We start from the raw sequence: 22,792 nt of genomic DNA, 5'->3' as shown, positions 1-22,792 counted from the left end.
TCTAAAAATTTAAAGTATAATCATAAAAGATACAAGAATAAAATCAACAAAGAAACAGTTTGGTATAAAAAAACCTGAACGTATGCAAACCTCGAAATTTCGTAAAATTCAGAGAAAGGAAAAAAATGCGGAATTTCAATATTAAATATGCAAATTTGCTAAGAGTTTTCGCTCTCTATCACATGAAAGCCACCAAGTTTGCTAGCAAAGCTTACTGCTAGTTTCTATAATAAAAGTTCAGCTAGCTTGAAAGTTCTTGCTTTTAATATGATTTACTACTTAGCGTGACATTAGCTAGCTTGTTACTGAATTTGGCTAGCTACTAAATTCAGATAGCTACTGCTGTTGAGAGCTGAGCTAACAATTTAACTGGAAACTTCAGCATAGTGCTATGTGTAGGGACCTGGCTAGCATAGCTAATGTTGCTAAATAATAACGCATTTTGTGTTTTTAAGGCTGCAAATAGATCCTCGGTTTAATTTTACTTTAAGTTTTTGGAGGTTGGCGACTGAAGGAGGGGAACGATAACAATTTGTGCTAAAGGAAAAAAAATCACTTTGTCCAAGATGGCTGCCTTTATAGATAACAGGAAGTGCCCCTGGGTCCTAAACCACATCAGATCAGCATGTCTGAAGATCTGGTTATGTTTGAGGCAGATATGTAAGCTACGTTGAGGCTAAATTAGCTTCACAGCATCAAACGTAAACATCAAAGGAGAAGCGAATTTCAGAAACCAAACAGGTTTTCGACTAAATTTGTATACGTTTGAGATTTATGCCAAACTGTTCCTTCAAACAAAAGAAAATATATATGTTAAAAACATAGGTTTAAACATTCAGCTATGCCTGTGCTGATAATTAATAACAATGAACAATTTTAACAATTTTAACAATTGTGTGAAAAACTTAAAATAATGTCCAAGATAGAAAGTTTTTCCCTTTCAAAACTTTTTTCTTTTTTCAGACATCAATCCAAAATAACGTGAAAAGGCATGGTGCGAAATGCTTAAAAATATTTACGCTAGCTGCCTGTTTTAGAGCAAACATTTTTCTTACTGTTTATCAACTGCTAGAAGTCGTTTCCATGGCTACCAACATGCTAGCTAACTAACGTAATGTAACCTAACAGCCCAGTTTACAGTTTAACATTAGCAGAATGTTTTCTAAATATTTCGGTGAACATTATTTAGCTAACGTTTCAGCAACGTTGCTGCAATATTTCTAGTTTTTAGTAATAGCGTAATTTTTGGTGGTGCATACAACATCCGAAAACGTAACACAAACCATCATCACATTTTCAGAGTATTACACGAACGTCATTTTTGTTTTAAAAAAAATGTTACAGCCGAAGTTTCATAGAACTTGTTACTGAATGTTCTAGAAAACATTCTCGGTTAGCATGTAGCTGAGCTGCTGAAAGAGATTTTGAGTAAACAACAACTATCACGTAAAAACAATAGATGAAGCTAAATCACAAACAAGATGCTGCCGAGGTTCTTTTATATTAAAATTCTGACCAACAAGAACAAAAGGTAGTAAGATTTATGATTTATGATACATTCTTGTAATAATATTCAGGCAATTATAATGATATGCAAATTTTTATAGGCATCATCGTCACTACATTCTTTCCCTTTTCAAGGCAACAGTGTAATTTAGCACTTTTTTTTATGTTATATCCCTTATTATTCTTATTTACGAGTCGATACGGAAGGCTAAAAGTTTTTCTGAGTGCAAGCTGTTTAACGTTCGTAGATCAGGAAGACATAAGAGCAATTTGGGGAAAATCTCGCCATCGTTCGGCCGCCTTTGGGCAAGAAGCGATCGCAAAGCGTTGATTAAATCGTCCTGTAGCTTCTCCACGGCGGCCATGTCAGAAATGCCAGAGCTATCTGTAAAAGGAGAGAGTTAAAATTATTTAAAAATGATTTTTCTGACACGTTTGGGGCAGTCTACGTGTCTATGTGTAACCAAGAGTAGCTAGCTTCAACACAAATGAATCAATAATATGACTAGCACAGTGATTAGCATACAAGATTAATGCTTCACATAACTTAACGCACTCAAGCATTTTTTTCTAACTAATTTTAATACTGCTGTTTGGTTTTTTTTGTGAAATTTATTAGCTGTCTATGATAGATAGCGCCGAAAGCTAGCTAGCTGAATACGACAAACTGCTATAAAAACAACACACCTGCAGAAACAAGCACTACGGCCATGAAGAGTGACATCTCATCCGACTCCAATCCCAGCATGCTCAGCTTCTCGCTGAAATCAAACATGGCGTCCAGCAGAGAACCCATGCCAAGTGCCCTTAAAGACGCCAGAGGATACGTCTGTCCGTTTAAAAACGTCACTGTTCGCTGTTTGGCGTCGAAGAGCGAACAAAATCGCACCATCAAAACCTGTGACACATACGGATTAGTGAAAAAAACGTTAAAATAAACGTGCTGATTATAATGTGGATTATACGTAGAGGTTGTTAATAGGTTATGAGACAGTTATGATCCTGTTATAAGACTCTTATGAGGTTTTTATAAGGTTCTGATGTTGTTCTAAGATTGTCCTGAGACTGTTATGAGGCTGTTAGTTGTTATGAAACTCTTATAAGGGTCTTATGAGAATGTAACATGAAATTATTTTGAAGGTACAAAATAAAGTGGTTATAAGATGTTAGAATGTTGTTTTGAGGCTGTTACGAAGCTCTTATAAAGGTCTTATGAGCGTGTTAAAGGAGACTGTCCCAGGTTTGTTAGGAAGCGTTTATGAGTTTATGGACCAATTATAAGACTGTTACGAGGCTGTTACGAGGGTATGAGGTTGTTATAAGATTGCCACGAAGCTGTTATGAGGTTGATATAAAGTTATTTTGGGGCTGTTATGAAGTAGTTATGAGACTCGTATCTTATTATACTCTTAGGGTCTTACAGGGTGTTAAATGAGGTTGTCGTAGGGTAGCTATAAGATTTTCTGAGGCTGTTATGAGGTTGTTTACTGGCTCTGAGGCTGTTGTAATGTCAGGATGTTGTGTGTGCACTGTTATGACATGAGGTTGTTATGAAATTGTTATGAGATTGTAATGAGGTTGTAATGAGGTTGTAATGAGATTGTAATGGAGTTGTTATGGAGCTATTATGAACTTGGTATGGAGTTGTAATGAGGTTGTTATGTGGATGATTTGGAGTTATTGCGAGGTTTTTATGAGGTTTTTATGAGGTTTTTATGAGGTTATTATGAGGTTGAAGTTGTTATGTGGTCATTTTGGAGTTATTGCAAGGTTTTTAGGAGGTTTTTTTTTTATCAGGTTGAGGGTGTCATGAGGTTGTTTTGGAGACATTATTAGGTTGTTTTGGAGTTATGAGAATTTTTGGAGTTGTTACTTAGTTATGAGGTTGTTTTGGAGTTTTTATGTTGTTATGTGGTCATTCTGGAGTTGCTTGTGAGGCTTTTATTAGGTTGAGTTTGTCATGTGGTTGTTTTGGAATTGTAATGTGGCTGTTTTGGGGTTGTTGTGCAGTTGTTTTGGAGTTGTTACAAGGTTGTTTCACCTGGAAGGTTCCTGATTTGAGCAGTCGGATCTGGTCATCTTGGCTGAGTGTGTGAAATCCCGGGATGCTGCGAGAAAATTCCACCACGTCTTTAACTGCGGGACTGAAACACTGTGAGAAAGCGTCCCAGACCTGCTGCGTGGAGTGATCAGCCGGCGACACAGGACACGAATTCAGAGGACACGCCTGGAGAGTCAGACGGAGAGAGAGAGAGAGAGAGAGAGAGAGAGAGATTGACATATCTAATAAATAAATTAATTTTAAAAAAATGAATTTAAGTTAATTAATGGATAAGGGTCAAAGAGTTAGAACTTCAAAACAATCTTATTTACAAATTTGAAATGAATTCATTCATTCACTTCGTAACTAGCGAAGTTTATTCACACACCAGAACTTTAGCTCCAGCACTCGGCCTCCAGGAACAGGGCGTCTCTCTCTTGATGTCACTTCCTGTGGGCTTCGATGTGCTTTCAGTGTGAGTGAGCATGAATCTGCCGTGGGCGGGGCAGGATGGAGTCGACGTGATGTGAGGAGGAACGGAGCGAAGCTGAGACTCGTGAGACGGCGAGAAATCGTTGTTGTCGTTGTCATCGTTGTTGTTTATCTTCACGAGCTTCTCCTCTTCCTTCACAATGACGGGGAAATGAGACGAGGCCCTGATGACCTCATCTGACCCTAACTGGTGGCACTGATGACTGGGCGTGGTTTCCATGGGCGGGGCTTCGGAGGGCGTGGCTGAGTCGACGTCCATGGTGTTGTGGCTATTCATGTAGCTCTGCATTTCATCCAGGAGGCGCTGCTTCTCACGTTTAGGGATGCGACCAAAACGCACAGCTAGAAAAGAAAATGGAGGAAAATTTAGTTTAGGTTAAAAAAAAAACAGGATTATTTAAAAACACTTTAATGAAATGAAAGGATGAATTTTACTAAAAAAATGCTTTAAGAATTTCAGCATTCAGTCAGGCGATATACAGTTCTGTGCAGAAGTCTTAGGCACGTGTAAAGAAATGCTGTAGAGTAAAGACGCCTTCAAAAATAATGAAATTAAATGTTTCTACATTTTAAAAAAAATCCTATAAAGAGCAGTAAACAGTAATAAATGAAACAAAGTCAGTATTTAATGTGACGATCCTTCACTTTAAATAAATAAAGCAGTATCTGAGGTGCAGTGTGTGCAGTTTTATAAGGAAATGAGCTGGAAGTGTTACTGAGCATCTTGCAGAAGCAGCCACAGTTCTTCTGGAGACTTTGACTGTCGACTCGCTTCTTATTTCTGCAGCGAAACCCAGCAGCCTTCATTATGTTTTTATCTGAAAAGTGTCTCTTATGGAATCTGCTGCTTTCTTTACTGACATACAAACATTTTTCTGTAACGTTTCATTTTGTGCTGGAAAACTAATGTTTGGAATCTAAAATGTTTTTGTACTGAATCAATAATGTAGAAGTCAGAAAATAAACATCTATAACAAAGTGTGTACTAAAAAACAAATGGAGTGCCAAGACTTTTGCACAGTACCATATACAAACTATAACTAATTTATTACAAACGTATTTCATTAATTTATGGTGCTATATTACATATTAAACACTATTTTATTCATTGTTAAATGTGTACAGTATGTTTATAGGCATGTTTACAGTAAAAATGACTGAGATGTGTTTTCTAGGAAATAATACGATAGAGAACTTTTATTATCCTTCACTTCAGCTCCAGTCTTGCGTGAGAAAGCTGCTGTAGTGTTTGATAACTGATCACTGATCAGCTGAACGCTCTCAGACTTGTAGAACGGCGTGTACCTTCGTACATGTTATCAAGATGATCTAGATTTCAGGGCACGCAGTCAGACGTGATGTTACTGTAAATATATTCTGCATTCTCAGATCTTACAGATTAGCGCTGTAGCTAAAGCGAGAGTTCGTGGGCAACTTCACAACACAAGACATTATAATTTAATCACATCCATCTGAGTCTCATGTTTAAACTGAAGAAAGCGAGATTCTCATCAAATAATGTGAGAGTGTTACAGTGTAACCATAACGCAACAATAACGTTACAATAATTTAACCATAACACAACAATAACGTTACAATAATGTAACCATAACGCAACAATAACATTACAATAATGTAACCATAACGCAACAATAACGTTTCAATAATGTAACCATAACGCAACAATAACGTTACAATAATTTAACCATAACGCAACAATAACCTGACAATGATGTTACAATAATGTAACCATAACGCTACAATAACACAACAATTATGATTACGATATTATGACAACATAATGATAAAGTAATAATATCACAATAATGTAACAATAAGATAATGGTAACATAATAACATAACAAAAATGTAAGAGTAATGCAACAATAACGCAACAAAAATGCAATTATAGTGTAACAATGCAACAATAACATGACAATAATGTAGCAATTTAAATAACAAAACAATAACGTAATAATAATGCAACAATATTGTAACAACAACACAATAATAACAATAACAACATAATAAAAATAACGTAATAATAACGCAACAATAATGCAACAAAAAATGTAACAACAACGCAACAATAACATAATAACAACATAACAATAAAAATAATGCAATAATAACGCAAAAATAAGCTAACGATAACGTAGTAATAACAACAAAAATGTAACACAACAATAACATGACAATAATGTAACAATAAAAACAGCTTAACGATAATGCAATAAAAATGCAACAGTGACGTAACGATAACGTAGTAAAATTCTAACATTGAAATATTGTACTCTGCAACAATAACATAATGACATCACAATAAAAACATAACGTAACACTATAACGATAAATCCTCCACACTGCTGCTGAGTTCTGGATTCTGATTGGTCAGAAGGTGCAGCTGCAGATCACAGGAAGATATAAATGCTCGCTATTCGAGGTAACATTTCTGGCATGTTCTTAACCTTTTCTACTCCGCCTTCTTGCTGCGGTGATAAAAACAACAGTCTGGCGTGAGAAGTGTGTGATGTGGGTTAAAGCAGAGATAGCTGAAGAGGGCAGGGCGAGTTTTATAGCGCAGAAGTTATCAGCTTAAAGAAACCAGTCCTGAGATAAACAGAGCAAGATTATGAGGTTAAAGTGACGCTCCAAAATTAGCTGGAGAGGAATCTGGGCTTTGTGCTGTGGAGTAAACGAGTCACTGCTGAAGGAACTCATCCGCTCTTCTACTCATCCGCTCTTCCACTCTTCCGCTCTTCCGCTCTTCCGCTCTTCCGCTCTTCCACTCTTTCACTCTTCCACTCTTCCACTCTTCCACTCTTCCACTCTTCCACTCTTCCACTCTTCCGCTCTTCCTCCCGCCGCAATGCCGACAAACGAAGCCTCGATTTCTTTTCCTGCTTTTTAGGTCACCTAAATACATCATCTACCTGCAGGAATGATTTATTACCTGCACGTTCTCTGGTACAGTCCCGAGAAATACCGAGAGCTGGAGAGAGCTACTGGAGGACGTAATAAAAAATAATAAAATAAAAAATCATAAAAACTGAAAATATGAAAACAAATGTACTGGAGGACATATAATAAAATAAAAAATAAAAATATATAAAATTTAACACACTTGGACACATAATAAAATAAGAAGTCATAAAAAAACTAAAAATATAAAAACTAATATACCAGTGGATATATTATTACATAAAAAGAAGTCATTAAAAAACTAAAATAAATAAATAAATAAATAGTAATATACTGGAGGACAAATTAATAAAATTAAAAAGTCATAAAATATAAAGGTATAAAATTTAACACACTGGAGGACATATAATTAAATAAAAAATAAAAAACTAAAAGTATAAAAACAAATATACTGGAGGACATATAATAAAATAATTTTTTTTTTAAATGTATAAAAATATAAAATCTAATACACTTGAGGAGACAAAATAAAAAGTCATAATAAACTAAAAATATAAAAACTAATATACCAGTGGATATATTATAACATAAAAAGAAGTCATTAAAAATAAACATATAAAAATGAATATACCGGAGGATATAAAATAAAAAAAATCATAAAAATATAAATTATATATAAAAATGGGTTTAAATAAAAATAAATTTCTATACTGTTGTGACCACAATTAAACATTCAAGTTTTTTTTTTATGTAACGGAAAATAAAATCACGTTAAATCAAATAAATTACTAAACTGGAGTTAAAACAAATATGGTTTTATGAATATTTATGTATAAAACTATATTTTACTTTATTTCAAAGTGAATCACTTTTTTCCCTTTTTTCATTTTGGGACTTTTTGTGTTAATTAAAAAAACGACATCACAGAGACGTTAATGATGAAAATTTGGAGCTGTATATTTATCGATAAACACACGTATGAGGCTTAGTGACTGACTTTAGCGTGTGATTATTGATCTGCAGTTATGTTTTCTGATTTCTGCTGTACGTTCTTCACACTGAGGTGATTCATGTGCTGTAAATGCAACACTGTGGTTTATAAGCGTGTTATGAAGGTTCTGACCGTCTCTGGACATGCCGACGGAGAGACACTTCTTGAAGCGACAGTGCTGGCAGCGGTTACGGTTCATTCTCACGATCAGACAGTTTTCGTTCTTCACACACATCTTGTAGCTGATGTTCTGCTGGATGCTGCGTCTGAAGAAACCCTGAGGAGAGAAAAAAACACAACGTGTGTGAGAGAACATGACGAAAAACACGCCAAAAACTCATCAACGTCCAAACTTTAGCAGCGGGAAGCATGGATGTTAGCCCCGCCCCCAGGCAAAACATACCTGATTAGCTCCGCCCCTTTTACTGTTAGTTATCTTATGTTGGGGTGAGTGGGGGGTAGGGGTGTCCATATTTTCATAGACGTGTGTGTGTGTGTGTGTGTGTGTGTGTCTGTGTGTGTGTTTATACCTTGCATCCCTCACATGCGTGAACTCCGTAGTGGAATCCCGACGCGATGTCTCCACACACTTTACACAACAACACCATACCACCGGTCCCTACTCCAGAAGACAAATAATAAAAGATGTAATTAAATTAAAGCCAATAATTAATTAATAAATAATATTGTCTATCTTATAATCAGAAAGAATCAGAGTGAATCAGAGTGAATCAGAGAGAATCAGAGTGAATCAGAGAGAATCAGAATGAATCAGAGTGAATCAGAGAGAATCAGAGTGAATCAGAGAGATTCAGAATGAATCAGAGAGATTCAGAGTGAATCAGAGAGAATCAGAGTGAATCAGAGAGAATCAGAATGAATCAGAGACAATCAGAGACAATCAGAGTGAATCAGAGTGAATCAGAGAGAATCAGAGTGAATCAGAGAGAATCAGAATGAATCAGAGACAATCAGAGACAATCAGAGTGAATCAGAGTGAATCAGAGAGATTCAGAGTGAATCAGAGTGAATCAGAGAGAATCAGAGAGATTCAGAGTGAATCAGAGGAAATCAGAGAGAATCAGAGAGAATCAGAGTGAATCAGTTTGAATCAGAGAGAATCAGTTTGAATCAGAGAGAATCAGAGTGAATCACAGAGAATCAGAGGGACTCAGAGAGAATCAGAGAGAATCAGAGTGAATCAGAGAGAATCAGAGAGAATCAGAGTGAATCAGAGAGATTCAGAGTGAATCAGACGGAATCAGTTTGAATCAGACAGAATCAGAGAGAATCAGAGTGAATCAGAGAGAATCAGAATGAATCAGAGAGAATCAGAGTGAATCAGAGAGAATCAGAGGGAATCAGTTTGAATCAGAGAGAATCAGTTTGAATCAGTTTGAATCAGAGAGAATCAGAGAGAATCAGAGGGAATCAGTTTGAATCAGAGTGAATCAGAGATAATCAGAGATAATCAGAGTGAATCAGAGAGAATCAGAATGAATCAGAGTGAATCAGAGAGAATCAGAGTGAATCAGAGAGAATCAGAGAGAATCAGAGAGAATCAGAATCAGATTCAGAATGAATCAGAGGGAATCATAGAGAATCAGAGGGAATCATAGAGAATCAGAGGGAATCATAGAGAATCAGAGAGAATCAGAGTGAATCAGAGACAATCATAGAGAATCAGAGAGAATCAGAGTGAATCAGAGACAATCAGAGAGAATCAGAGTGAATCAGAGACAATCAGAGAGAATCAGAGTGAATCAGAGAGAATCAGAGAGAATCAGAATCAGATTCAGAATGAATCAGAGTGAATCAGAGTGAATCAGAGTGAATCAGAGAGAATCAGAGTGAATCAGAGTGAATCAGAATGAATCAGAGAGAATCAGAGAGAATCAGAGTGAATCAGAGTGAATCAGAGAGAATCAGAGTGCATCACAGTGAATCACAGTGAATCAGAGTGAATCAGAGAGAATCAGAATCAGATTAAGAGAATTTGGATTTGACTCACTTGTAAACGCACTGCATGACCTCCTGCCTGTGAGCGACTGTGAGTTTGCGCTCTGTCCTGATGATGTAACGTGTGTGCTGCTCAGTTCGGGGAACTGGAAGACAGGTTTAGGCGAAGAGGAAGTTCCTGTGATGGGGTTTGGGTCGCTGCTCGTGCTCCTGTGCTGAAGGTCAGAGGAGATTTCCTCTGGAGAAGAAGGCTGGGACTGAGACGAGGGCGAGTGAGTCTGATATCCGCTAGACGGACTGTCGGGACTCGAGCTGGAACAAGCGTACAAGATCACTCCTGCTCCTAAACACACACACACACACACACACAGTATTAATAAAAATAACACAAACTCATGTCACCAGTGTCATCTTTACACAAAACGTGACCAATGTGCTTTGTCCTGATGTCACGTGGGCTGAAGTTTCATGGATCTATGCTAACGTAGCAGTTTAGCATCTCTCAGACTCGCTGATGTGGTTTCTGACTTTGCATGACACGCTGTTATCTATAAACACGGACAAAAAAAATGACGTCACAGAGAGAAAAAGTGTCCAGCTTCATCAATCAGCTCCAGCAGGGGGCGTGGCCTAAAGTCTGGAGGCGGGGTTTGTATGTTAGAAGTGATTTTGACAATTATATGATATAAATGATTAAACTGCTATGTACAAAATAGTGTTACAGATTATTGAAATAAGGTGAGAACGCAAAAGTTCTGATGCTGAACTTTTAAATGCTAAACTGGAGGTTATACGCTTAAGTTACGACATTAGCATCACGCTACGCTCGCAACAATCACACCGCTGACACACTGACCTGCTTGGCATAAAGCTGCGTCTCTACGCTAATAACCCTGGGATTTTCAGAGTTATAGGATATGTCACGTAACATAGTGATTCTCACACCCACACACACACACACACACACACACACACACACACACACATCTTTTACAGCCTGCAGCATGCCTCAATACCAACTGGTCTTACTGCTCACTCACCAGCTCTGTCTAACACACACACACACACACACACACACACACACATACATACACACAGAGCCTGAAAAACTACTGCATGGAAAATTACAGAAACTTACACACACTTACACACACACACACACACACACACACTTACACAGCTAATGTGAAACAGTGAAACAAGCCAACAAAAATCTCATGTAGTGTTTAAAATTCACAAAGAAAGAAAGAACTACAGAGATATAAAGAGAAAGAGAGATAGAGCGAAGTAAAAAGAAAGAAATAAAAAGGAGGAATAAATTAGTGCCAGAAAGAAAAAAAACTGTAGGTACAAATAAACACAAACGAAAAGAAAGATGAAAAAATATAGAAAATTGAAAGAGTAAAACATTCTCATTACTATTTAATTATTTAATTTAATTGTATTTTATTTTACTTCCTGTTTTTGTTTGTCCTGTTTATATTTTCATTTGTGCAAATGTATAAAAGAAAATGTGGGAAATAAAAAGAAATTAAAAAAATAAGGGATGTGGAAAAAAGGTAGCATGAAAATAAATAAATAAATAATTATATAAATAAATAAAGAGTGTGTGTGTGTGTGTGTGTGTGTGTGCATGCAGGAATGTTCCTCTGTTCCTAGAAAGCCCGGTGGGCGTGGCCTGCGCGGAAAACACGGAATTCTAGAATCTCATTACTCCTCGCTCACGTGTCCTGGCCCCGCCCCCCTCCCACCTCCCTCTGCGGGTCACGTGTACTGCGCCGGCCATCTGATCCGTTAGTCACGTGGGCCGCGCGCTGAATGAACGGAGCCGGGGTCTCCTCGGTGACGTCACGCGTAAAAACCGCGAGGGGGCGTTTAGCCAATGGGGTCAGGCCACGTCACCACCTCACGTGTCCAGAGAGAGAAAAATTAGATTTAAAAAAATCTTGGAATTATTTAAAAAAAAAAAAAAAAAAAAAAAAAAATTAAATAGTTATATATTATATAAATGTATATAAAATATAAACTACATGCCTATTATTTTATTTCCATTTTATTTTATTATTAAAAAAATAATTTACTGTATTGCCATATGTGATAAAGAATATTTAAATATTATCTTACATCATTTTCTTAGGAAACTATATGAGCAGTTTCTTATAAATAAATAAATAAACATTATAATTGTAAAATTATAAACGCAGCCCGAGACTTTATTTCTAATGGAAATTCGTGGCATTTTATAATAAATTATATATAATATATATTTTTAAAGTATGTATTGGCAAATTTCTAAAAGGACGTCTTCCAGAAATGATTAAAATTTCTTGATAAATCAACAAATGTTATGATTGTAAAGTCATAAAGGCAAAAATACAAAAATGATGCCAAGTACACTATATGGCCAAAAGTATGTGCACCCCTGACCATCACACCCATATGTACGTGTTGAACGTCTCATTCCAGATTTATTCCCCGTGTGTTTGCTGTTATTATGAGCTCCACTCTTCTGCGAAGTCTTTCCACTAGATGTTGGAGCGTGGCTGTGGGGATTTGTGTTCATTCAGCTACAAGAGCATTAGTGAGGTCAGGCGCTGATGTTGGGATGTCGAGGAGGTCTGGGGTTCAGTCGGTGTTCCAGTTCATCCCAAAGGTGTTCAGTGGGGTTGAGGTCAGGACTCTGTGCAGGACACTCGAGTTCTTCCACTCCAACCTTCACACACCATGTCTTCATGGAGCTCGCTTTGTGCACAGGGGCATTGTCATGCTGGAACAGGTTTGAGTCTCTTAGTTCCAGTGAAGGGAAACTGTAAAGCTACAGCACACAGAGACGTTCTATACAATTGTGTGTTTGGGGAAGAACCACATATAGATGTGATGGTCAGGGGTGCACATACTTTTGTCCTTGTAGTGTATATTGTCATGTAAGTAATGTAGAAAAATTATTTTGGCTACAATTGTGTAATGTTCATCAGACTGTTAATTCACTTCAATTCAAATTAACAGTGTTAAATTATTAAGTTTATAAAGTTTATTGGTTGCAGTGCAGCTTTTTTTTCTCATCTGATTTGAAGTTTAAAGTGAACTGGAGCAGATTAACTTTATTTATACACTGAATAACGACGTCGCTGAGATAAATATCGTGTCTTCAGCAGATTATTTTTGAAATATAACGAGGTATTGTAGCATCGTGTTAGATATCAGTGTGTACATGAGCTCATGAATAATCTAAAAAACTGCAGAAATCAGATCGTGTTGTTAGCGAGCGTGTAAACACACTCGAGGATTCACGTTAAAAACCTGATCTATTATTGTGCACAAAAAAAACAACCCAGAAGCCACGCCCACTAACACGATCAGATCACGAAGTCAAGTTGAATAAGTGTCGAATAAAAAGGTCACGATTCGTCCTGGTTAAAATGAAAGACTCGCTGTTCTGCTGACGCACAGATCCCACACCCACTCGCTCGTCAGTGCGTCAGCGTTAACATTCTCCACGTTCCTCACATGTTCCTCACACGTTCCTCACACACACACTCAAAATAACACAACAATGGCGTGTCAGCGAAGAGCTTTTGTTTGGATGATACACACATCACACACACCTGATGAAACATGTCCAAAATGTAGTGCTTTGTTTTTTTTTTTCTCACGCTGTCTATGTGTGTATGTGTGTGTGTGTGTGTGTGTGTGTGTGTGTGTGCATTCCAAAGTGTATGCAGATCAAAACTTTCCAAATTAGCCGTGTGAACTGAGACAAACGTAAACATGTAATTGATGTAAAATAATCGAATAGACGAATAATTAGCATCGCTAATACTGTACTGTATAAAGTAATAGTAATAATAAAAATAATAATAATAATAATTCTACTGTAACATCTTGTGAACTGTGTCTGTGCATGAAGTTGGAGACTGGTGAATTTACATGTTTGATGATTTGTGTCAAATATTTATGCTAGTTTTTCAAAAAAATTGCTAACACACACACGGAAGTTAAAGAGTTTCAGAACAGCAAATAAACTCAGCATTTAAAAGAGGTTTTGTATTTTTTATAATTACTGTATTGAGATAGCTGGATTCTACACAAATATTACATTAACCCCACAACAAAAATGAGCAAACATGCTAGCTACGAAGAAAGTGTCTAGCTAACACTAACTAGCCGGCTAAAAAGTTAACATTAGCTAATAAAATGGTTTAGGGTTTATGGTTTACTATCACATGTAGCTTGGGTAGTTTTCTGGGCAAATCATTTTAAACCTGCTACTAAAAAATAAAATAGTTATCAAGAAATGTTCTAGCTAATATTCACTAATGGCTAGCTAGCAACCTAGCATTAGCATAATGTTTATGGTTTATATACAGTATATTCTAGAGTTAGCTAGCATTCTGGAAAATTAACAGCACAACAAACATAAACAAAGAGTCTAGTTATAAAATAAAGTTCTGGCTGATGCTGACTAACCTAGCTAGCTAAAAAAAACCCCGCTAACGATAGTGAATAAATACTTTATGTTTTATATAAACTGTGGAGTTAGATTTCTAAAAAAAAAAACAAAAACAAAAAGTCTTAGCTATGATGAAAAAGTCTTAGATGAATTAGCCAGCTAGCTATCTAGCTATTTAGCTAGCTAACAAGTTTACAGGTTACTAGAAGTCTTTCAGCTTCTGGGAGGCTTTATTTCTACTTTCTGAAGATCATTGTGTTAAATATTAATAATTTTCCTTCAACAAAAACATCAAACATCAAGCTGTTAATAAACGCAAAAACATCACACTCTACAAATGTGAAAATAAGTAAAATATCAGACTATACACTCCTGGACAAAAAAAAAAAAAAACAACCATGGCCCAAGCCCAAAATGGCAAAATATGAAGCTTTTAATAATCGTAAAAACAAATCATTGGTCAGGAAGTGAGTGAGAATGAAACAGAGAGATAAAGGAGCTCAGTATTTGAGCTTTTCCCTTCGATTTCTTTAAATGTTTAATCCTTGTGGCTCTTGATGAGCTGCATCAGGTGCGGCAGAAAACCAAATAATCACTAATCTTTTAAGATAAAAAATCCCAGAAGATATTTTTGGAGGATTTTGTACACCCAGACACGTGTTAGTTTGAATTTTATATCAAAGATTTGAATCATTATCATGATTTTGTGTACAAGAAGTCTGTAGAAGTGAATTTCCCTGTTTCTAGCTTTTCTCCAAACAGCAAAAGGAAACCAGTGAATGGAGGCACAGGAGCTCTCAGGAGAGCATCTGCTTCATTCCTGCTCATTTCCTCACCAATGATTTATTGTTAAGACCATAAAAGCTTCATATCTGCCATTTTGGGCTTGGCTAATTTATTTTTTTTGCCCAGGAGTGTGCAACTGTAAAAAAAATATCAACAAAAGACACAATAAGTGCAAAAATTAGCAAAAAGACGACACTTTCCAAACGTGCTATCAGGCATCAGCATGTTGTGTGAAGTACTGATGCATAATAATAATAATAATAATAATAATAATAATGATAATAATAATAATAATTTAGTAGTAATTTAGCAGAAATTTGTCATCAGCCATGAAGTCTGTTGAAATAAAGGCCAGGAATTGTTCTCAACCCTGACCGGTTTAATCTTTAACTTATCGTTTCCTCGAATTTGAATTCAAGCGTAAAGTAATGTACAATTCTGTAAATGATTGATGGCGCACTCGGTTCAAGGTCGTTTTTTTTTTTCTTCGCATGAGAACAGCAAACCGTTCACTGTACAGGAGTTATCGTCCACACGGGCTACATATTAACTCACGGTCATTTAATCGACAGACAGTTCGGAGATAAACGGCACAATAACAGTGGCGTGTAAAGCAGGAGAAAAGGGAAATCGGCTGTGTTCCATTAACTCTGTGACCCACTGACCGCTGGCTGAATCACACAGATGCTTCAAAATAAGTCAGAGTGCCAGTACGGTGGGCGAAAAGGGACAAAACGCTGATTACGAGCACGTTTATGTCTTTCTGTTACATTCATTCCTGAGCAGTACAAAATTAGAGCTGTATTCAGGATTAAATCCAAACTTTAACGTCAATATTTATGAGGAAAAGTTCCCCGTATTCAGAGTCAGGTTACACAGCTGCGATATTCAGATATTATTAAAATCACATTTTAAAAAATGCACAGCTCTGAGTTGCCAGATTTTTCTTGAGTAGAAGCGTAATGGGATTTTTCAACAGCGTCTAGACGACCGCCTTTAAACACAAACACTCGCCTTTAAACCCTAAAATATCAGGGATAGAAAATACTGACTGAAGAAGGAGATATCATTTTATTTCTTTGTTGTGATATATAATTTGATGAGGCACAAAAGCAAGAGATGATTAAAAAATGAAAAATAAAAACACTAATATGATGATACATGAATGTGAAGATGGAGAGTGTTGAAATAAATCTAACAGGAGTCTCATATATCACAAATATATTACTGTATGAATAATCCTAGTTATAATGATCACATTAATCACTGGTTTAATTTAACAAAATGGCTTCTACACAAGCCTAAATCTAAATCGAGGCTATAAAATCGGAACGTGTGCACGTAATGTACGTGATAACGTCACACTTTTAATTCACTATGTTGATTTAATAAAATAAAGTCAGTGTTTGTGTTAATTCAACGCGCTCTCCTGTAAAGAAAACCTGACATGGTGTGAAGGATAAGCTGACCAAGCGCTCGTCTGCTACGCTTACAGAGAAACTTTAACTTCATTCATAAATTTATTAATAAAAATATTCTCTCCTCGAGATAAGCCATGTCTCTGATTAAGACGCGTCTCCTCTGATGTCCTCTGTGTAGAAAAGTGCAGAAAAACACCTTTTCGTAGACTTTAAAGGGACGATATTATTAATGAATGCATAGAGGCATGTTTATGTGTTTAATCTTGTCCTCAAATGACATTCCACAGTGTTTTGATTGTATTTACAGACAAAAACATGACACATTAAACACATTAATAAAAACATAATAAACATGACGTAGTGTAGTTCCATCAAACGGTCAGACGGTGGCGCTGGACTCGACGCTGCTCCTCACTCGAGCTGACATTACGCAAGAAAACGTCGCTTAAACTCAAGATCAGAATCGAGCGTAAATGAGACACGGCTCTGTTTTAGACAAACTTCTGAATAATGCACAAGTCTGTAGCTACGTCTGAGGTCTAATAGAGAAATCGCATTTTACGGATAATGCGCTGGTCAGTCAGACTGGATGCATTCGAGCAGGAAAACACACACACACACACACACACACACACACACACACAGAGAGAAAGAGAGCTGAGGAACTCCAGGAGCAGGGCTGGGAGCTCCACCAGCAGGGGAGGTTTATTTTTAGATCCTTTTTGTCCCTTTATGCCTTCCACACACAGGCTGCATTAATAATAGAAAGGAGGGCGGAGGAGTCGCTCGGGGGAATCACGCGTGGCACGTGGCTCCTGGAGCTCATCCACGTGAGTCTCACAGAGAGAGAGCTGTGTTACCATGAGAAAACAAACCGAGGTTATAAACAGCGAGGTGTGGACTCTGCACGCATGTGTTTTTTTATACATGATGCATGATATTAATAAGCCTCTGCGGAGACGACGGGAGGACTGGGCAGATCCTTATGTGGGAAAGGAAGTAAATAACAGTCCAAAATGCTGCTTCATTTTACCGCAGAGTCTAAACATCACATGACACATCATCACACAGGTTTATCTTCTGACCCATTTATGACAATTTATTTTCAATAAACCTTAATAAATGAATCATTTCCACAAATTAGTGACCTGATTACATTTAAGATTATGATCTACATAACTGACTCTTTATGGTTAAATTATGTTTATTCACGTGATTATAAGATAATGAGCTGAACAAGGAAAGGAAGAGAGACAGGATGTTTACCATCAATTCCACCGCTCAGAGGAAGGACTTTAACACCAGAAAGAATGAAAACAACTTAATGGAGGTTAATTAGAGGTTATATAGAGGTTAAATAGAGGTTATATAGAGGTTTAACTCCATGGTGGATAACGTGTGCCGTCCGTTAGAGATACCTGTACGCGTTAATTCAACTCTCAGGGCTCCTGTCTGTTGACCTGTATGTGTTATTAATGAATTACGAGTTCATCCACTCTCTCTCTCTCTCTCTCTCTCTCTCTCTCTCTCTCTCTCTCTCTCTCTGTCTCTCTCTCTCTCACACACACACACACACACACAGAGTGTTGGACTAAAGAGCCTCTTATTGTGTCTTATTTACACGTAACCACAGTGTACGTGTTAAATTAACTCTTCACGGTTTTATACACAGGTGTTAATTCACCACTAAACATGATTTCCCTGCTGAAAAAAATCAACGATATTTATCTCTAGAAGATTCTACAGGTTTCTGGTGGCTTTGTAATCAGTGTTAGTGACGGTATTTTATGTTTTCCATCACAATGTGAACGGTCCTAATACTGACCCGTGACTGAGTCAAGATGCGTTTAACGGCTTCTAAATCAAATTCTGGTGGTTTTTCAGTAACGTTTACACTGAATATATTCCAGATCCAACAAGTTCTTATAGTTCTCAAGGTTTCTGGGTGGAGTATCATTTTTTACCACTTCGTTTGTATAAAAAAATATAATCCAAACACATCACCATCATTGATTCAAAACCAAATGCATTTCTAATGGAATTTTGTGTCCTGTTTGCATCTGGTAGAGAAAGAGAGAGAGAGAGAGAGAGAGAGAGAGTTCAGTGTGATGCTCACTTTACCATTTAACATTATTTTGGTGCTGGAAAATTTTCGAGAATTTTCCAGTCCGGATTGTTCGGATGTCTAACTGAATTAAGAATGATATGATTCTTAGAAACCATTAATGCATGAAATAATTTGCACCGATTTCCTGCAGCGATGAGTTTTAAATATTTGATCATGTTGGATAAACCAATAAGTGCATTTTGCATAAAAGATGACAACAAATAATCTCATTTTAAAAAGTAAAATGGTTATAAACGATAAGAGCGGAACAGGCAGCTATAGATGAAGCTGGTTGGCAAAACATCGAAGTAACCTTCATAAATTCCAGAAACAAAGATGATGGTCACAATAATTTCCATTTCCATGTCGCTTCCAGCCAAATGACACAGGATACACGTGAGCGCTTTAGGGTTCAGGGTTAAAGGTCATGCTCAAGGGTCTAACCGTGCTGGGATTTAATCTCACAACATTCCAAACAGAATCCCAAAACCTTCACCACTGAGCCAGCACTCCTCCATCAGCTGCAGACTAGCTCACGTTAGCGCCACCGAACTAAACAGCGCGTCACGTTAGCATGAAAATATCAGCTACACTAATGTGCTAACATTTTAATAGCTTTACGTATAGCTTTATTAAGCTAAAGGTTCGATATTAGGTTTCGTTATGTTGCGTTATTACTGTAGTAGGCTACGTCTGTGTACACTATGTGGCTCGTTAATAAGATTTTACCTTTGCGATAAAGTCACATGTGGTTTTTAGACACTTCACATTTTTTACGTATTATTTTCACGTGATTTTTCCACATGGAGAATTTATTTTTTCAATTCAATTCAGTTTTATTTGTATAGCGTTTTTAACAATGGATGCTGTCACAAAGCAGCTTTACAGAAATAAATAGATTCAAAAAATATATTGTAAATATGTGAATTTATCCCTAATGAGCAAGTCAGAGGTGACGGTGGCGAGGACAAGACTTCTTACGTGATCAGTATTAACATTGGTTTCAGCAGGATTTCGTGGAGAACCTTATGATCACGTGTGAAATATTTCTGTAAGGGAAGTTTTTATCAGTAAAGATAACAAACCCACTATAACTTACACATGTAGCATTCTTAATGAGTGAGAAATAAATAAATAAAGATTAGGACTTGTACATATAAATAACTTTTCACTATTCCCCTCAAATATTTACTTGAAATGATGGAATAGTTTTCCACGTGTGATAGAATAATTGCCTGTTTAGGCGACTGAAGTAATTAAGTAATTAACTAATTAAATAATTAAGTAATTAACGGTAACATTCATTAGTTTGATGTTTCTTTCCGTGTCCTATTTTTCTGTTAAAAAACAGCGAGGCATATAATTTAGATGCATTTCCCTCCGTGTCTCACATTACACACACACACACACACACACACACACACACCCCCAGCAGTAAGTGATATTTACATCAAACTGCACAGAAATGGCGAATACTCCAGGTAATGATGAGCAGCTGGAGGACACAATGACGTCATTGCGGAGCACTCCAGCTGCAGCAGCACTCACCTGAGCTGTTGTCCATGGTGTGATGGTCAGCACTCAGGGCTGGATGTGGGCTGAGTGTGTGTGAGCTGAGTGTGTGTGAGCTCCAGGTGAGCTCGTCATGACGCACGGCGAATCCACGCGCACGGAGCAGTTTCACTCACCCGGAAATACAGAAAAATAACCCACACTGAGCGACAGTCGCTGGGAAATGTGATGCAAACCTCCAGGAGTAGTGATGATGTTAATAAAAACGCGCTGTGTGTGTGTGTGTGTGTGTGTGTGTGTGTGTGTGTGTGTGTGTGAGAGAGAGAGAGAGAAGCGTCGCGTCCCGGTTTGCTCTCCTCAGCAGGGTGTGTGATGTACAGTAGCCAATTTCTCTTTTCCTAGAAGCGCAATTACTGGAAAATCCATGTGTGTGGTTACAACTGCACTGAACACACACACACACTCTCTCTCTGCACTGAACACACACACACTCTCTCTCTCTCTCCACTGAACACACACACACCATAAAACACACACACACTTTAATCAGGGCTCTCCGTTTCCTCGATTCCTCTCTGACGTTTGTTTCTCTCTCTCTCTCTCTCTCTCGGTGTGTGTGTGTGTGTGTGTGTGTCAGTGATTTCATACACACACGTATCCTCAATGCCAACCTTCCATTTCAGTCTCTTGTGTGTGTGTGTGTGTGTGTGTGTCTCACGTTTCCATTGGCTCCGCTACATGTGAGCGCTGCCCTACTGACACACATTTCATGCAAATATATGATAATTTTATGCAAATATTCACCGAGACACACCCACTGAGGCGCGGCTTAGCCTCGACGAAGCCACGCCCACCATTGAGCCGGTCTCTTTCCCTCTAGTGGCAGAGAGAGGGATTGCAAGATGTTTATTTAAAAACCAATACAAAGGAAAAAAATACAAGTGAAGAACAATTATTCTTTTCATCCTAAATGTGAGTGAGAGAGTTTTATATACATACATTTTTTAAGTTTCTCAATATATCCTATCTGCTAAATTATTTCTTATACCTTAATATTTATTACTTAAAAAAAAAAATAAAAAAATCAGTGGTTTGAGAGTAAAACAGCTCAGATCTTTTAGCCAGCTGACACCTAGTGGTCATTGTTAGTCATTACCATCAACAGAATTTAATCCATCACTTTATACAGATATCAGTGTGTGTGTGTGTGTGTGTGTGTGTGTGTGTATTCATTTTTTCAAACCTTAGAAATATTTCTTATAATATTGTGTAATATTATAATTAATATTAATAATAATAATATTCTTAGAATAATTTTGTAAAAGGTAATTTCAAATAATTTTTCGTGTTTAAGCTGAAATATTTTATTTAAAATGCCAAACTCTCACACTCAAGTGCACTTTACAACCACAACTTAAACAAACAAACAAACAAACAAACAAACAAGCAAATAAACAAGTTACACTAATATACCAACTTCTTGAGTTAAAAGTGGTAAGTTAAGTAAGGAGTATTTAATTTAATCTTTAATAAATACAATATTAGCATAAATGTCTACCATTTCTTCTCCTTTTTGTTGTTGTTGTTGTTGTTGTTGTTATTATTAGTAGTAGTAGTATAATTGTGTTTTTTGTGACAATGGCACCATCTGCTGTCTATGACTGAAATTACAAAATAAAAAAAAAAACAAGACTCATGTTTGTGAAGATTTGCTCATAAACTATCACTATGACAAGAACCACCTCATTAAATACTGTATTAAGTGTTAAATGTAAAAATCTAGAAAATTTAAATATATTATATTTTGAATATATACCAGATAAAGATGCAAAAACTGTGTGTGTGTGCATATATATACATATATAAATGAGATAGATAGATAGATAGATAGATAGATAGATAGATAGATAGATAGATTGATAGATAGATAGATAGATAGATAGATAGATAGATAGATTGATAGATAGATAGATTGATAGATCTGCATATAACTGTAAAGAGAAACATCTTCAAAACGGTGGATTTTTACACACGTATGTTATTAAGTTATAAAATCGTTTTCTGACCTAAAATTCATTTCCTAAGACGGGAAAAGTTTCATCTCTGTCCAGACATAATTTTGGATGCTTTTCTCATCATCATTTGATTTACAGAATATTTTATTAATAAATAATAATCTGCTGTATAAATACTGTCAGTGATGAAAACAACGTACAGAAGATTAAATGTGATAAATACTGAATAATTAGACCTACTGAATGACTCCATCCATCAGACCTACAAGCAGTTAAACTACACACAAGGGCTCTTTAAAAATAACTTAAAATAAAATTACGAAAGAATTAATGAAGACCTGATGAAGTTGTAGGTTGTAATAACTGACTATGGCCATAAGGGGGCAGTGTGAGTAAAAGAAATGGCACCAGGATGTAAGAAGCCATATTCAGGTAGCAGTTTTTTCTTTCAAGATGTCTCTCTGGACTTCCTTTACCAGAACATCTCATGTGCGTCGCTCACGTCACGTCACGTCACTTCACGTCACTTCATGTCATGTCATGTCACGTCACGTCACGTCCGGGTCCAATGCCGTTGCTTATTAGCGTAA

At 36.7% G+C, this 22,792-nt stretch overlaps 1 protein-coding gene across 2 annotated transcripts in view; it reads right to left on the bottom strand.

Moving 5' to 3' along the window:
• The window catches only part of LOC113537842 (nuclear receptor subfamily 1 group D member 2), a 21,396-nt gene extending 492 nt beyond the window's left edge, over positions 1–20,904 (bottom strand). Inside the window, exons 1-8 of one of the 2 annotated variants that reach the window (XM_034314468.2) lie at positions 20,224–20,904; positions 9,964–10,254; positions 8,483–8,574; positions 8,085–8,229; positions 3,936–4,381; positions 3,548–3,733; positions 2,194–2,404; positions 1–1,891 (exon numbers count right to left, since the gene is read on the bottom strand). The exon at positions 1–1,891 is cut by the window's left edge and continues 492 nt beyond it. In XM_034314468.2, the coding sequence (XP_034170359.2) occupies positions 1,695–1,891; positions 2,194–2,404; positions 3,548–3,733; positions 3,936–4,381; positions 8,085–8,229; positions 8,483–8,574; positions 9,964–10,254; positions 20,224–20,239 (1,584 nt within the window). In that variant the 5' untranslated portion in view covers positions 20,240–20,904 and the 3' untranslated portion in view covers positions 1–1,694. The remainder of the gene's footprint in view (positions 1,892–2,193; positions 2,405–3,547; positions 3,734–3,935; positions 4,382–8,084; positions 8,230–8,482; positions 8,575–9,963; positions 10,255–20,223) is intronic. The other variant, XM_034314469.2, reaches the window with a different exon arrangement.
• Positions 20,905–22,792: the final 1,888 nt, after the last annotated feature.

This window comes from Pangasianodon hypophthalmus, chromosome 20, assembly GCF_027358585.1.
Source record: "Pangasianodon hypophthalmus isolate fPanHyp1 chromosome 20, fPanHyp1.pri, whole genome shotgun sequence".
Classification (NCBI taxonomy): Eukaryota; Metazoa; Chordata; class Actinopteri; order Siluriformes; family Pangasiidae; genus Pangasianodon; species Pangasianodon hypophthalmus.
This window is presented reverse-complemented; position numbering and strand designations above follow the sequence as displayed.